The 13351-nt window shown below is 37.5% G+C and overlaps 1 protein-coding gene across 1 annotated transcript in view; it reads left to right on the forward strand.

Moving 5' to 3' along the window:
* LOC117432179 (SITS-binding protein-like) overlaps nt 1–6825 on the forward strand; it is a 48115-nt gene extending 41290 nt beyond the window's left edge. The window contains exons 9-10 of the mRNA XM_034053713.3: nt 2822–3001; nt 3995–6825. Of these exons, the coding sequence (XP_033909604.2) occupies nt 2822–3001; nt 3995–4171 (357 nt within the window). The 3' untranslated portion in view covers nt 4172–6825. The remainder of the gene's footprint in view (nt 1–2821; nt 3002–3994) is intronic.
* The last annotated feature ends 6526 nt before the right edge of the window (nt 6826–13351 follow it).

Raw genomic sequence — 13351 nt, forward strand, 5'->3', positions numbered from 1 at the left:
TGCAACCAGTTGCACAACTGGTTGCTTACAGTAGAGACAAGCTGTACTTTCAAGCGATCTGCTGAGCGATTTGTAGTGACATTTATCACATGCATGGTTGCAAAATATGATTGGTTGTTACAATCTACTGACTGTTTACTTTCCTGTGGAGAAGAGGAGGTACATTTAAAAAAATATGTCAACTATTTAAAAAGATAACAACTGCATCCTCAGCCAAGGTCTTGTCCAGCATTTACGTGGTTTCGCTTCTGCTTTTAATATTGCATTTAACATAACTACAGATGAGATGACTATAAACAGCCAGTTCATCGGTAATTAGTTAAGCCATCGTTTACTAAAGATAAATGACAGACTAAAGGAAAGAACCGACAGCACCAGCAGCGAATTGCCTTGAAAAAAAAATACACATACTTCTAAAAAATGTACTGTTCGGTTTATTTATAATATCTACTGTGACACTGCCACACTCACAGAGGTTCGTTTTGCCCCATTTAATGAGAGACCCGACACAAAATTTGAGGTTTAGCGCTGACTCGTACTTTTAATAATAAAATTAAAATAAACAGAACGAAAACAAAAATGATCTCTTCGAGCACTAGTCAATCATTCAGGAGCACCCTGACTATACACTGGACAGCTAAGCTGTTTACTGGTAGACAGTTTTTCAAAAGATTTATATTATTAAAAAAAAAAAAAAAAAGCTTCACACAGTAACTTTGAATACGATTGCACACTCTATCAGTCAAGCTTCTTCACACAGAAGAGACTAAATGCTCTCCTTTTATACTCTGCACCTGGCTCTAATTTACAACAATAACCAGGTGCAGGTGATAATTATTAACAATTAAATAAATTAACAATAACAAAAGACAATGAAGGCTTTTCAGCCTGTGCCCTTCTGGGAGATGCAGTCCTGTGCTCCCCAGGACAACACTTTCTCTGCTCCTTTTATCACACCACATCAAAATAAGTATTTAACTTTTTATTTTTGTATTTCTTTTATGGCTTTGTTTTTACTTGGTGGGTCACAGCATCAGTAGAAAAATACAAAAGTGAGCCTCCAAAAAAAAAATTTTGAGAACCACTGCCCAGCTTTACTGAACTGAACCAATTTAACCAGCAGGTCTTAATCAGTTAATTAGGTAATGATACCTACAAAACATGGACTCCAGACCAGATTTGTGCCCCTCTGCTGTAAACTTTTATTTTAAAACTGTTAAATTTTTTATTTGAGCCCCTTAGTTGTCTCCTACAGTAAGTTAGTTGTTTGTTAATAACACCTTGCTCCAGTTTTTACCCTTACTCCTGCTATCGCTGGAAATCGCAGAATCCCCTCAGTGTATACCCTGATGATGTCCTACATCTCAAACCTCGAGCAGTGACATGGATGGCTGTATTTTGAAGGAAACCATATATTACACCAAGGGTCTCCAACCCTACTGGGTCTGCTGGTTTTCGTTTCAACCGAGTTCTTAGTTACTTAATAGCACCAATTATTGGCTTAATTAGTCAAGATTAACAGGCTTTAGCCACTGATGATGTAAAGGACTGGGGCTCTCCAGGACCAGGGTTGGAGACCCCTGTATTACACTGTACTGGAATAAGACTGACAGGAGGAGTATGCAGTCACTAAGCAGCACATCCCTGGATTACTGCAGTTATTTATTCATTTCAAAATACCTCACCAGGAATAGGCCCTCTGGATTATCAGTAAAGAGTTTCTGAAGCCATTAATCACCAGGTCAAGTCATCATTTTCCTATGGCAACAGATCCCCTGTGCATAATCCACAACGCGGCCCTTACAACTAATCTTTAGATCCTGTTCACAAAGGGCTATTTAAAGAAGTCTGTTTATGAGTAAAATAGACTGGTGTTATTTAACAGTGATCTATGTACGTTTCATGCATATTCAACTTTAACACGGGACATGACACTGTTTTGTAGTTATTATATTGATGTATCAGCACATTTCTGTGTCTCTATTAAATAACACCCTTGAATGTCAACACATTGTTTTACTTTATGTAACAGTATTATTCTTTAGAAGATTACTGAATTCCACCAGTCTTCCTGGTACCACTGGGTGAAGGATTACAATTCTCATGTTTTTCCAACCTCAAGACCAAAGTGTTTGACTGATGAAATAATTTTACTGATAGAAAAACTTCAAGCTGCATACAGTATGTGCCTCAACCAAGCTCAATTGTATAATGAAATATTTTTACTTCTCTATTAACTGCATTCACAAGCCATTTTTTTTGCTCATTCGTCTATTTATTGATGGTATTTTTCAGATAAATTACTATGTATCTTTTTTAGATAATTCAATTTATCTCAGAGTAATGTCTAATAAAAAATAACTATAGATGACTTACACTCATAAACTCTTTTAATTAGATTAATTAGAATATATAATCCCTTATAAATGTTTACCACAGTAAAAGCACATCAAAGTGTAATAATAAAGCATAGTGAAAGGATGGTAAAACATAGCTAAGCATTGTAAAGCCCATATTAAAACATTGTAAACTATGGTAAATGCATAGCACTGTATAACCATGAGAAAAGCATGGGAAACTGCAAATATACTGTGCACACTTACTGTGGTAAACTTTTATCAGGGATAGTATGACATCCATATTAAAATGTATATTCAAAATTTTATTTAAAAGAATTGGAAACTAAAACAGACCAGATTAACCCTAGTTGTATTTTTAAGTTTAAATTGTAAAGAGGCGTATGGAAATATTTCAAGACTTTGAATGAAATATCTCGATCTGTATTTAAGATTCCTAATGCTGTCTTGTGCTTGCATTGCAGGTCCTGAACCTCACAAGATCGTATATACTCAAACACCAGGACTCTGTCGTTCCGCTCATAATACAGTATGCAGAAGAGTGGGTCTCACAAGGCAGGCCTGTCTTTCGACCTGTCTGGTGGATCAGTCCAGATGACCCCGTCACCTACACCATTGATGACGAGTTTCTTATTGGAGACGAGGTTAGAAAACTGTACTCGCTACAACTCCTATTAGGAAAGTCGCTGTTTTGTATGGTATGTTATTCCACAATTTGGATAAGGCAGTATTTGTTATGGAGTAATGTTGCAAAACACTAATACTAAAGACATGAGAAAATACTGAATGTTCCTTGGCTATCACTCCTAAAAATGGATTTAAAATATACTGTAAAACCAATTTCTTATTGATCAGTCACTAGTTAGGCAAATTCATTTTTCTTGAAAAAGAATGAATTTGACTTTCAATGCAATGGAGTACAAATCACATATAAAAGAAAAATACAAATTTGAAATATTATTTACGAATGAGATTTTTCTATATATTTGCATGAAACAAATTTAACTGGATTCCGTCCTTGCGGGACGACTCCTGGGTAAAAACAATGTTGAAAGACTGCATTAACATGCTTGTTGCGTTCAACCATTCCTAAGGATTTATTCAATGTAAACTTTTTTCCGCCACTGTTTTTGACACCAGTCGTTGACACTATTCCTTGAACGACCAGCTGCCTTCTCCACTTATTTAATTCCTCTTAAGAGCAAAATAAGTTTGGCAGCCATTCCTTTTCTCTGTGGGAAAATGCTGAATGTGTGTCAGAATTGTACTCTGTCTTAACTAAAAACTAATCGTGTGACCATGTGATAGCAACACAGGCCAGGGGTAATCAGTATCCTGCATTTCAGAACATCTCAGACTGTACCCCATCACATAATTATAGCATAAAGTGCCTATGATTTCAAATTGAATTTGAATTGCTTTTAAAAGGATGACATATCATTTTCTTACGTAGTCATCTCAATCATTCACGCTCCAATCAGAATAAGAACTTCCTGTGCTGCAGGGATGAGGAAAGTGAGGTGTGGGGTTCCTAATACCTGCAACACAGCAAGTTAGTCTAGAGTTTGAAGTCTGGAAAGCGAAACCATTTACAGCAAAAATCATAAGTGGTAAGTGTTGTATTTGTTTTTGTGCAGGTGCTTGTCGCCCCAGTGACAGAGCGTGGTAAAGTGCAGCGGGATATCTACCTGCCAGGCAGTGAATACCAGTGGATGGACACAAACAATGGCAAGGTTTTCGATGGCGGGACTTTGTTGGAGAATTACTCGGTCCCCCTTGAAGAAGTGGCTGTTTTCCAGCGAAGGAGTTCATGAGGCCTGTTAGTTTTCCACACTCGCTTTCTGAGTTGCACTTGCTTCAAAGACCACAGCTGCAGTGCCCCAAGTCAGTACCCTGAGACATGGTGCATTTTGTTTCTGCACTTTATGTGAAATGATTTCTAGATTCAAGATTTTCTTCTTGCCACAGCATCAGTTTTGCATTTACAGTACTGATTGAACTGTGCGTTTACATTTAACAGTCTTTAACGTTTACCGAAATTGGCTTTCCGTTCGACGGAACACCAAAAGGCCAATAGGATAAGAAAATGTGAAGGATATTTTCTGTTGTGTATGAGCCAGGATAATGCATATTGTATGAACAATAATATTAGACAAATCCTTTGAAAGGTGAGCAGAGAGAGCCAGTGAAAAACAGCACTATCAAATGAACTGCCCTTATTTAAAACAGATTTTGCTTAAAAAAGTAGTATCTTTTTTTACCTATTATTTGCTGTCAACATTATTGATGGTCACCCTATTGTTATCTGGTTGATCTTTTAACTTCAGGATATGGCTGTTGGAAAAGGAAATATTTGAGCTTCTAACATTTTTGGAAAACTATTGAATCAGCAGCACCAAATATAATAAAAGGCATTCAACACTAGATCTCTCAACATTGGTACAAAACAGCCCTTAACGTTTTGTGAATAGGGCCCTGAATTTGAGAAACGTGATTCCAAAATATTATTGGTTATTCAGTAATCAAAAAAAGCTACAATAAGAATGACAGTGCAAGTACTGTACTTGAAAACTAAGGACAATTTCTGGGATTTCCTTGGTTGTTGCATGGACTAGATACTGTACCATGAATACTTTTTGAAAAGGGTTTGGTACTGTCTGCTCTTAGCAATTCTGGCTGAACATTATCCAGGGTCTAACTATCATTATGCAATGGATTCTACACCTGTAACTACTTGCTACTTAAAACTTTTGTATCTCCAGATGCTTGAATTTCTGGCTTCTTGCAATTGCTTGAAATCCATGTGGTGTTTGCCCTCAAATTGAAGCTGTAAAATGTACAACTGCACTGCAGTGACTCGATCCATCTGTATTTCCTCTGGGACCTGGCATTTGATTTCTTATTCTTCTTACACTGTATTTTCCAAGAAACTCTCAGGTCTGATAGGTTAACTATGTCTTAGTGTGGCTTGGTACTTTGTGTTCATTTTAATGTCTTAACTTTTTACAGTTTACATTTTTATGAAATTGTTGTCGATAGGTGTCCTTGTTATTGAGAGGAAGGTGGCCACATTTCAAGTTTTTTACTCCCCAAACTGTAATTATATAAATTTTGCTGGACTATTATTGCAATGGCCTTTACTCAATTCAGGCGCCCTAATGTTTAGATCTGACTCTAAACGTCCCCCTAGTGGGTTATTGGCCTAACCCATTTTAATAATATATTTTGAATGTATTGCAACTGTGCTAGCGCTTATAAGCACCGTTATGGGAGAGAAGCAGACACAGAAGCTCTTTTAAAGGCTGTTGAATAATGCAAGCACTGCCAGCCACGTGTTAATTTACATACTAATTTACATACTACTTTACATACTACTTTACATACCGCTGCCAGTCCTGAGACGACACCTCACACAGCCTCCAGCAGTGTGCAGACAGCCGTGCTTGTTATAGTATTTTTAAAACTGAACAGCCTTTTGTTTAATTAATGCTAATGCCAATATTCTTAAAATAAATATGACTCCTCCTCAGCACTGACTGAGGCAACCATATTACATCCCTCGTAAAAGCAAATAGCCCTTCAGAAACGCCAACAGAAATCACACCCCTTGCTTGTTTAGTTTTTCACTTTAACATTATATACATTACGTATTTCTCAAATAAAACACTTACAGTAATCACTTGCTGTACTGTGAGTTACATGGTCTGAATACAGCTGGGCCATTGGAGCAAGCAATCTGAAGCACAGGAAGTGATTCAGGAACCAGGATGCAGAAGCACGTTTTATCCTGTATGCCTGCATGTCTTATATTAAAGTAACTAAACTTGCAAATAGCCCAAATATCTGCATTAGAAAAGGGGGTTCAGTTAAAATGTTGCTGGTGTAAATGAGTGGTAAGCAAACAGATGTTTAAATCGTTGGTTGTCGCTCCTTTAAACTATGCTTATTACATCCTGGAGTAAACTGAGGCCAAGTTCTGGACACAGGGGCATGTGTTAAAGGCCTTGTGTGTCTGGAGTAGTATTGTAATAAAAATAAGCCAGACACATTAGACTTTTTGTTTTAAACTGTGATCCTTTTTGTGCCTTAACTATTTTAAAAGATATTCTCAAAGAAATCACCAATGTTTATGTCTTTTAAAAAAAAAGTCAATATTGATTGTGGTCTATATATTCATATAATACTTTACAACACATTAAATCGTTTTTTTATCAATATGTTTCCAATGTTATACGTGGCCTAATCTTGTGCATGCACTATAAATAATGCTTCGTAATCAATGCTTTGTATAGCTTTCATTTCCTAGAATAACTTCCTTAGAATTGTAGCTATATGTAATGTGTATATAACTAACATTTATACATGAAATCAACTGTATTTTACAGCAATCATTAAATATTTTCATTTTTTGTTGACAGAATTATTGTAACTTTTGTTTACAAAACCAATGTTAATAAACGTGGTAAAATAGAACACTGAACTACAAGTTTTATTTTTGTTTGTCTAGTCTAGGTGTGCAGGGTGAGTCATACAGTCAGGGGAGTGCAGGTTTGTACTGGCTGTGCCAAATTTATTCCACATTGACACTGCTGCTCCTGCAGGTTAGGGAGGCAAAATTGTCAGGAACTGGTCATTATACACTACAGCGCCCCCTACTGGCCAAGCGCACAGTGAGCTTAAGCTCAGGACCAGTAGCTCCGATCTCTGCTGTAGCGCTCCTGAGTGTAAAGAGGCAATAGGCCTAGCTGTGGGATTGGAGGAGACACACAGACTTTCTTCTGGTAAAATAATTGGGCCCTCTTAAAATAAATACATTAATAACAATAAAAATGACAATAATAATAATATAAACAAATAATGAACATCTAAAACTCCAGATCTAAGGTATTTTGAAACCAGTACAAAGGCAGATGTATAAAATAATATAATAAAATGTTCACATTACTGTGGAATTTTCATTATTCTAAAAACAGCAGTTAATTAAACAAGGAGTTTGAAAATATCCCCTGTGGTTTCTTAAAGAACACTCGATTTGTGTACCACCAAGTAGAACTGAAAACACTGTCTCCCTGTTGTGGCTTCATACTCTATATACTCAGAACTGGGATTTGAACGGGCGCCAGCTTCAAGGCAAAGTGAAGCCTACAGTGTGCTACTTTTAGAAAGTGCAAGTCAAGGTTTAAGGTTTCTGGTGTCTGGTCAAGTGCATGTGTTTTCCAGCTTTGTAATTCAAAATGTCATTTAAAGTACAGCCTATCCTGGAAGCCTCTGTGGTGTGAAAGCTTGCCTGCCATGTATGGGACACGGGTCAGGGAACAGTCAGTTATTCCGAGGCCTATCTGTTCTTAAGAGATCCATTAGTACAAAACTGCACTTTGTGCTGCGGTTTTTACATCGCTAATGATGCCAAATGTTGCAAACAACCATCTTCTTGTGAGATTTGGGACCAAGCCATCTCAACATGTTACTGTATCTTGCGTCTCCCCCCAGTGATGAGGTGGTGAAACATGGAGGCTAGTACAGACTTGAACAAAAATGAAATTCAAAATACAAGATACAGCGGACTTCATTTAAAGAGGACGTTAATGAATTTAATGAATTTAATTAAAACTGTGCCAGGTTTAAAGTTTCTAAAAGTTCATCACATAAGCAGTAGAACTGTTCTCCTGTGTGTGGCATAATGGAGTGTCCAATAGACCCAAATACACAGGTCCCTTCAATATAGCCTGTCATTGATAGATTACTAGTATTGAATATACAATGCCTCCAAAAATATTAAAGAAAAGTAAATAAACTCAACATACTTATTAGTCTTACAGGGCTCCAAAATAAGATTACTTTTTGTGACTTCCAAAACTATTTTCCAAAATGTCAGGGTTTTATATCACTCAAAATTTGGTCGACTCAAACATAAAAATACCTATATAAAATTAAAAACTCATAACTAAAACATTACTGTACATGGACACAACTTAGCGTCTGAATAATTCATTTATTTGAATGCTATAAACCATCTGTCCATTCTTGTACCACATGAACTACATACTACATACTCCTATCCTCTCTCGCTGACCTGGGAATCTCTGGCACTGCTCTGGCCTGGTTCTCCTCCTACCTCTGACCGAACCTACCTGGTAACCTGGCACAGCTCAACCTCCACACCTCACCTTCTCTCAACAGGAGTCCCCCAAGGATCAGTCTTGGGTCCTCTCCTGTTCTCTCTCTACACCCACTCCCTGGGCCCCCTCATCGCATCCTATGGTTTCTCATACCATTTCTATGCTGATAATGCTCAGATCTTCCTGTCCTTGGCCAGACTGCACCCAGCTACCTCCAGACCCTCATCTCTCCCTACATCCCCACCTGACTTCTCCGCTTCTTCTCCACCCTCGCCCCGCAGTGGTGGAACGACCTTCCTACGGATGTCAGGACTGCTCAGTCCCTGACCACCTTCCGGTGCCTCCTCAAGACACACCTCTTCAGACAACACCTGTAAAACTCAACTCTTCCCTTCTGGAGAATATAGCACTCCACCTTTAATGCACTTTAACTTGCACTTATCTGCTTCCTATTTTACTGTATTTAATCCTGCACTTAACCCAATCTGTAGTATTTTGTATTTCACGTGCACTCGTATCTAACCCTAATGTAACTATCAACACTGTTATCTACTCTTGAACTGCCCTGATAATAATAATAATAATAATAATAATAATAATAATAATAATAATAATAATAATAATAATAATAATTTAAAAAATAAATGCAAATCTGCCAGCTTCTATTGCTTAATGAATTTTCCCTGTACATAATTTACCTCAGAAATTAGAAACATTTGCAATGATATTCATTACAAAAATTAAATAAAATAAAAAATAAACACTGATAAATTATCTGGAAATATTTTATAAATTAAAACAGAAAATTGTCTTTGCGAAATAATATCTGAAATAATAGCTTCTGACAACCCATCTATTAGCTTGTTACTGGTACCACTTCTGCCAGCTGTACAAAGTACCCAGTTTCTGTCATGTATATGTGGACAGCAGCCCTTTCTAGACAGAGCTCCACTGGTGGGCAGTAAAGGGTTAAAACCCACTAAAGTTGGAATTCTTTCCTGAAACTTAACTCTGAAGCTGGAAGGAAAGGCTCAAGATTGCTTCATAGTGTTGGGCTACAGCTTCCTGTCCATTCTGATGATCCTACATGTTAGTGACATTTAAGACGTCTGCTTTTAATTGGTATAGTAAAATATAGTGTGCTGTTCACCATCATTCTATTCCAAACATTCTATACACGCTCAGTATGTAGGATCTCTTTCAGCACCTTAATTGCATCTGAATTATGCTGCCACTATATATATTGCAGCTTTTAAAAAGGTTTACATCCCAACAATGACCGTGGGCAGCTAATCACTGCTGAACATTTCAGAGAAGCATCATCACTTCTTGTCTCCTTTAGTATTTTTTCAAAACTGCTATAAGGCAGCATCATTTAAACTGGATCCGAGGAGTCCTACTATACCTCCTTGGATAACTAACTGACTAGTTTCAATTACCTGTACTAAACATACACATATCAGTCTAATGGATTTGTTATTATTATTATTTATTTCTTAGCAGACACCCTTATCCAGAGCGACTTACAATTGTTACAAGATATCACATTATACATTATTTCACATTATACAGACATTATATTATTTTACATACAATTACCCATTTATACAGTTGGGTTTTTACTGGAGCAATCTAGGTAAAGTACCTTGCTCAAGGGTACAACAGCAGTGTCCCCCACTGGGGATTGAACCCACAACCCTCCAGTCAAGAGTCCAGAGCCCTAACCACTACTCCACACTGCTGCCCTGTTTACAAGTCTTCTATTTTCAGTGGTGTTACCTTTCCTATACAAATAGAGTAGTCTACAGTTTTGAGTACCGTTAAACAGAGTTTGTGAACACAGCTCACAGAAAATCAGAGAAGGGGACAATATTACAAAAAATACATACAAATTATATTTTAAATATCTTCATATATTTAGAGATATCTTTAAATTATTTAGAGCTTCTTGTCAGCCCCCCCCCCCCCCCCTTGAATATGAGATGTTTATGTCAAGGGTTCTATCCTGGTTAAATAAATACATTTTAAATTTGAGATATCTTCAAAGGCTTTTTAAATATTTAAAGATATCTTCATCTAGAGATAGCTCAAATCATTTTAAGATATATCTAAATCATTATATTTATATATAATATATCTTAAATACATTTAGACACCTTAAATTGCTTTTAGATTTAAATCTGCTTTAAATAAAATAATCAGAAGTGCATTTTAAGATATTTTTATTGCAACTGATAGATCAATTGAGATAACCCTTAACTCAGGTTGGCCCTGGGGACCCCTGTGTCAAAATAATATATCCCTGTTTATTTCTACTTCATTAATAGTTCTACCTCATTTTCAAATGTTTTTCCCAACAAAGCTGTGAAGAAGCTGTTCAATGCCTAACAATGCACGTGAACATCACGAACCAGCTGCACTTTCACGTGGGTTTTTGAGAAAGCATGACAAGAGAGACTGGAAGCAGCCGCACGTTCATTGTGAATGATCGAGAACTCCACGTACTTGATATCGGGAAACCAGACCCTGAACTAGCGATTGTGAACAAGCTGTTTAAACTGGGCAGAGTCACCGCCAACCTGTTTATTGTAGCAAATCCACTATAAAAAAAAAAAAAAATGTTTTTAGTCAGGAAGCATTTCATATCCACACTGGAGGTGGTCCTGTTTTTCTAAAAGCTGAGCTGAATATTTCTGTAATGCTAATAAAACTGAAAATAACCTGTGAGGAAGTCCAGAGTCTATTGAATAACAAAATGAAGTACACAGTGCACGGCTGTAGCAAAGCTACCTTCTCAAATTCAGGGCGTCACCCCTAACGTGGGTGGCACAAAACAACCCTGTCCTCAGTAACGCCCCCACTGGGAATATTTGTAATCCAGGATTGAGTTCCAGCGAGCGCAGCAGGAGTAAAAAACCCCGCCACCCAGAGGAAAGAGCACCTGCAAGGAGGCCGGCCTTTCAACTTCAATATCCAAATAAGAGAAGAAACATCTTGCTATTCATTTATCTTGGCCAAGAGACAAGAATGTGCTCAATCTGTTTAGTAAGACTAGCTCCTTTAGTGAAACCACACAGATTCGCATAAAATTGTGCCTAAACTAAGGACCCATAATTGTGGTCAATTTTAACACCAGGATTCATGGGTATATTTAAAATGCAGTACCTTCAATTGGGATTGCAAATGTCTAACTGTTTTCAGTGATTTAATTTGAGTACTGTTTGACCCAGGAAGTGAAAGTGTAAGCTTCCTTTTCCGAGCATGATTCTAGGCGAGTTTAAAAATACATATATATACAGACGTGCTCAAATTTGTTGGTACCCTTACAGCTCATTGAAATAATGCTTCATTCCTCTTGAAAAGTGATGAAATTAAAAGCTATTTTATCATGTATACTTGCATGCCTTTGGTATGTCATAGAATAAAGAATAAAGCAAACAAGCTGTGAAAAGAGATGAATTATTGCTTATTCTACAAAGATAGCCTGGACACATTTGTTGGTACCCCTTAGAAAAGATAATAAATAATTGGATTATAGTGATATTTCAAACTAATTAGTTTCTTTAATTAGTATCACACATGTCTCCAATCTTGTAATCAGTCATTCAGCCTATTTAAATGGAGAAAAGTAGTCACTGTGCTGTTTGGTATCATTGTGTGCACCACACTGAACATGGACCAGAGAAAGCAAAGGAGAGAGTTGTCTGAGGAGATCAGAAAGAAAATAATAGACAAGCATGGTAAAGATAAAGGCTACAAGACCATCTCCAAGCAGCTTGATGTTCCTGTGACAACAGTTGCAAATATTATTAAGAAGTTTAAGGTCCATGGAACTGTAGTCAACCTCCCTGGGTGTGGCCGCAACAGGAAAATTGACCCCAGAGTGAACAGAAGGATAGTGCGAATGGTAGAAAAAGAACCAAGGATAACTGCCAAAGAGGTACAAACTCCAAGGTGAAGGTACGCCAGTTTCTGATCGCACCATCCCGTCGCTTTTTGAGCGAAAGTGGGCTCCATGGAAGAAGACCCAGGAGGACTCCACTTTTGAAAGAAAAACATAAAAAAGCCAGACTGGAATTTGCTAAAATGCATATTGACAAGCCACAATCCTTCTGGGAGAATGTCCTTTGGACAGATGAGTCAAAACTGGAGCTTTTTGGCAAGTCACATCAGCTCTATGTTCACAGACGAAAAAATGAAGCTTTCAAAGAAAAGAACACCATACCTACAGTGAAACATGGAGGAGGCTCGGTTATGTTTTGGGGCTGCTTTGCTGCGCCTGGCACAGGGTGCCTTGAATCTGTGCAGGGCACAATGAAATCTCAAGACTATCAAGACATTCTGGAGCGAAACGTACTGCCCAGTGTCAGAAAGCTCTGTCTCAGTCGCAGGTCATGGGTCCTCCAACAGGATAATGACCCAAAACACACAGCTAAAAGCACCCAAGAATGGATAAGAACAAAACATTGGACTATTCTGAAGTGGCCTTCTATGAGTCCTGATCTGAATCCTATCGAACATCTATGGAAAGAGCTGAAACGTGCAGTCTGGAGAAGGAACCCATCAAACCTGAGACAGCTGGAGCAGTTTGCTCAGGAAGAGTGGGCCAAACTACCTGTTAACAGGTGCAGAAGTCTCATTGAGAGCTACAGAAAACGTTTGATTGCAGTGATTGCCTCTAAAGGTTGTGCAACCAAATATTAGGTTAGCGGTCCCATCATTTTTGTCCATGCCATTTTCATTTGTTTTCTTATTTACAATATTATGTTGAATAAAAAATCAAAAGCAAAGTCTGATTTCTATTAAATATGGAATAAACAATGGCGGATGCCAATTACTTTTGTCAGTTTCAAGTTATTTCAGAGAAAATTGTGC

This window comes from Acipenser ruthenus, chromosome 27 (assembly GCF_902713425.1).
Source record: "Acipenser ruthenus chromosome 27, fAciRut3.2 maternal haplotype, whole genome shotgun sequence".
Classification (NCBI taxonomy): Eukaryota; Metazoa; Chordata; class Actinopteri; order Acipenseriformes; family Acipenseridae; genus Acipenser; species Acipenser ruthenus.